Source organism: Urtica dioica, chromosome 4, assembly GCF_054948205.1.
Source record: "Urtica dioica subsp. dioica isolate 48M chromosome 4, U.dioica_male_clone48M_v1_H2, whole genome shotgun sequence".
In the NCBI taxonomy this organism is placed as follows: Eukaryota; Viridiplantae; Streptophyta; class Magnoliopsida; order Rosales; family Urticaceae; genus Urtica; species Urtica dioica.
In genome coordinates, this window is record NC_142759.1 from 29,127,399 (window position 1) to 29,131,759 (window position 4,361).

The 4,361-nt window shown below is 40.8% G+C and overlaps 1 protein-coding gene across 1 annotated transcript; it reads left to right on the forward strand.

The window, feature by feature from the left end:
- Window positions 1-1,581: 1,581 nt before the first annotated feature.
- On the forward strand, window positions 1,582-4,361 carry CAT8 (cationic amino acid transporter 8). Its single transcript, XM_089611009.1, has 3 exons — window positions 1,582-1,986; window positions 2,488-3,469; window positions 3,784-4,361. The coding sequence occupies exons 1-3, from the start codon at window positions 1,635-1,637 to the stop codon at window positions 4,187-4,189; spliced, it is 1,740 nt and encodes a 579-aa protein (XP_089467135.1). The 5' UTR covers window positions 1,582-1,634; the 3' UTR covers window positions 4,190-4,361.

Sequence of the window (4,361 nt, forward strand, 5' to 3'; positions counted from 1 at the left end):
GTACATAAAATATTCACAACCACAATATCACAATCACAATCACATATTCCCGTCCATATTCACAATTTCAATTTCACATATTCACATATTCCCGTATTCTAAATTCACATATTCCCGTCCATATTCACAATTTCAATTTCACATATTCACATATTCCCGTATTCTAAATTCACATATTCACAATTTATATCGTAAATTCACATATTCCCGTCCACAATCATAGATTCCAATTCACACGTCGAAATATCCTAAATTCTACACTAACATAATTTTTACACTAACCTCTTTTAATTGAAGATTTTGGAAATTTTCAAGTCGCCGGAAAAGTCTTCGGCCACCATCAATTTGGGTGGCGGGTCGCCGGAAAAATGAAAAACTCGCCGGAACTTAAAAAAAAGTTGGGGATCTGAAAGATATTCATATACTAATTTCAAATATGCAAAAAAATTTCAACAAAACTTGAGTTAAATCTATCTAAAAACGAAAAACAAAATTTAAAAAAAAAGTCTTCAAAATTTCCGGCCGTTATACACTTACCAGTGATATCTCCGAAGATATCGGTGATAAGCTATAAAATTCCTTCTTCGCCGGACGATATTACACGGAGATAGAGCTTGGTCGCCGAGAATCGCCGATATCGCATAAGTTTAGGTCTTCGGCTGAACGATTTTGGACGATAACAAATGGACGATTTTTTCAAAATTTTGGCCGATATTCTCTTCATTTATACTCTCCAATTTCTCGCGATATTTTGAAAAATGGTGGATATATTGCGATTTTTTGGCGATAAAATATAAAACGATAACGATTATGCACGATTTTTTTACCGAGACTTCCAAAAAAAGATATATCGGCGATATATCCCTATATATCGCCGATATTTAAAACCTTGGGTCTATATACTCTAAGGAATGGACCATCTAAATCCTTCTTCTATTTTGTTTACTTTTTAATTATCTAAACGTTAGGAATGTTTAATCATAACAAATAATTGCATAATTCATTACTATCATAATTTCTTAAAAATAAATGCATGTAATGTGATAAGCGTTTCCCGTACAAATATATACATTTTTAAAGAAAACAAATACGTGTTTCAAATATAAAAAGCTGTTGAAATACAGAAAAAACTTTGAAAGTGCACATAAGACAGAAATTGTATTAGATCCGATTCGTCATATATTTTCATTTTTACTTTATATTAAGCTGTATAGATAGGTATTTAAGATGATATAAAATTGCATTTGTAAGTATTTTAATTTTAAAACTATGTTCTAATAAAATAAGCGTTTCAAAGCTCAACCGGTTTCATATCAGTAACCCATAAACCTCCAGCGAGATCACAGCAAAAAAAAAAAAAAAGATACATTCATATATTAAAAAAAAAAAAAATAACAATATTATATCTCGTGCTCGCAAATAATCACAATATGACTCATTGTAAACGTGCGACATAAGTAATTAATATCGAAATTCAAATGAAGTCCTCACCGTTCGATTAATTCAAATTCTCAAATGTAGCAATAAATCGAACGGATCAGATATAAATCAGATCGCAACTCAATATTTGCCTCTCAGTTCGTTCCGTCACTCGCGCTTCCGAGTCCAGACTTCAGAGAGAGAGAGGAATAGCCATGGATGTACGGACGGAACATGAAGGAGAAGAACGGCCGAGAAGCTACTGGAGGTTGAGCAAGGAGGATTTCTTCCCGGAGCCGTCGTTCTTGAACCTCGCGTCGTACGGCGCCGCCGTATCGGATACGTGTTCGCGGCTGAAGGATCGGCTCCTCGACCGTTCCACGGACGAACGCGAGCTAGTCCAGCTTCGCAAACAGAGCGAGCACGCGATGAAGAAGTGCCTGACGTGGTGGGACCTTGTTTGGCTCAGCTTCGGCTCTGTCGTCGGCTCTGGCATCTTCACCATCACCGGCCAAGAGGCCAACGAGACGGCCGGTCCGGCGATCATCCTCTCTTATGCGATTTCAGGTCATAGACCCTAGTTCTAGCTCTAATTAATTCGATTTGCTTCTGAACTCTGCGCTGTTTTTTTACCATACAGCGTTTTTTTTTCTTCTTGTTCTATGATGTTTACGTTGTCTGTGCAAAAACCAGTTCACCTTTTTTTGTATGTAGTGTATTGAACTAATTTGACGTGTTCTCAATGCATATTCAAAGTTTCTATTTTATTTAGTCAATTAACTCAAATCCTATCATTTAAACACAATACTTTAGGCAGATATTGGGAAAGTTGAGTCGTAGGTTAGTGTGTTGAAGAACCAAATATCAGTTCACTTTTGTATAGTAGATCGTATTGATTTATAGTGTTCTCAAAGCATATTTAAAGTTTCTGTTTGCTTCTTGTAGCCATTTGACCCAATTCCAATAATTTAGTCACCATATTATATAGAGAGATTGGGAAAAAATTAAGCTGTGGGTTAATGCTAGAAGATCATTTTCTTGACTTATTCTGTTGTGTCGAAATCTTAGGATTCTCTGCCCTGCTCTCGGTCTTCTGCTACACTGAGTTTTCAGTGGAAATCCCCACCGCGGGAGGTTCATTCTCGTTCCTACGGGTCGAATTGGGGGATTTCGTGGCCTTCATAGCGGCCGGGAATATCCTCCTTGAGGCCGTCGTAGGAGCGGCCGGGCTCGGAAGATCGTGGAGTTCGTATTTCTCGAGCATGATCTGGAATAACCCCGACTTTCTCCGAATCAAAGTGAACTCATTCCAAGAAGGGTTTAATCTCTTGGACCCGCTCGCCGTCGCAGTCCTCTTGATCGCAAACGGCATAGCCGTAACTGGGACAAAGAGGACTTCTTGCTTGACTTGGATCAGCTCCATAATCACATCCATGATCATCATCTTCATAATTGTGGTTGGATTCGTTCGAGGCAGCGTTTCGAATCTTGCCCCGTTCTTCCCATACGGAGTGAAAGGTGCTTTCAACGCCGCTGCCGTTGTTTACTGGTCCTACACAGGATTTGACATGGTGGCCACAATGGCTGAGGAGACCAAGAAACCCTCGAAGGATATCCCGATCGGCTTGGTCGGCTCGATGAGCATGATCACAGTGATATACTGCATGATGGCCTTGGCGTTGACGATGCTGCAACGATATACTGAGATTGACGTCAACGCGGCTTACTCGGTCGCGTTCGAGAAGATCGGGATGAGCTGGGCCAAGTATCTGGTGAGCGCATGCGCGCTCAAGGGAATGACTACGAGCCTGCTCGTTGGCTCGATGGGCCAGGCCCGTTACACGACCCAGATCGCCCGGGCCCACATGATTCCTCCTTGGTTCGCCCTCGTCCACCCAAAAACCGGGACCCCCGTCTACGCGACCCTCTTGGTCACGATCACCAGTGTGATCATCTCGCTGTTCACAAGCCTCGACGTGCTCTCGAGCGTCTTCTCGTTTAGTACGCTCATGATCTTCATGCTCATGGCCGTTGCCTTGCTGGTCCGGAGGTACTATTAGAGAATATTATGTATTTACCATTATTTTGTTATCTATCATTATCTATGGCGAATTCGTCAGTGTGTGCGTTAGATGTACAATCTCTGTGTAGAACAATTTTTGACCAAAGCTGAGTATCTATGTCTTGATTCATCGTTTGCTTTGTTTATTCACTTGTTCGTTTATTAGTTTATATCTTTGCTCATCTCTTACGAGTTTGTATTGTTATAATTATTTACTATTTAGTCATGATAATGGTATTATAAATACTACCCACTATTTCATCAATGAAATTTATGCCCAGTTGTTATATTTTCCCTATCAGGTACTACAACAGGGAATCCACCGAGACGGCTTCGCTCGCCAAGTTCCTCGGGTGTCTCTTCACAGTGATTGGATCTTCCATTGCTGTTGCAGTGCTTTGGAACACGAACGTAGAAGGTTGGGTCGGGTATACGGTGGCTGGGTCGGTTTGGTTTGCGGGGACTCTGGGGATGGCTTTGCTTCCAAACCAGAGGGCCCCGAAAGTCTGGGGGGCCCCACTCGTGCCGTGGCTTCCGTCGCTGTCGATTGGTATCAACCTTCTTCTCATCGGCTCTCTCGGGACCGTTGCTTTCTTGAGGTTCTTCATCTGCACCGCGGTAATGCTTCTCTACTATCTCTTCATTGGTCTCCATGCCACTTATGATGTGGCTTATCCCACTCAAGTGAAAATATTAAACCTTACGTAGTTCAGATTAGATTTGTTGCTTTTTCATAGCTTGTTGGTGATTTGATCGTAAACAGTTTAAAGAAGAATTCTTTCAACAACCATTCACCACTCTTTTGTCTTTTAGGTTTTACCAATCATTCTTTTGTTTTTATTTTCTTTGATATATGAACGAGGTATAAATTTTCTGCGTC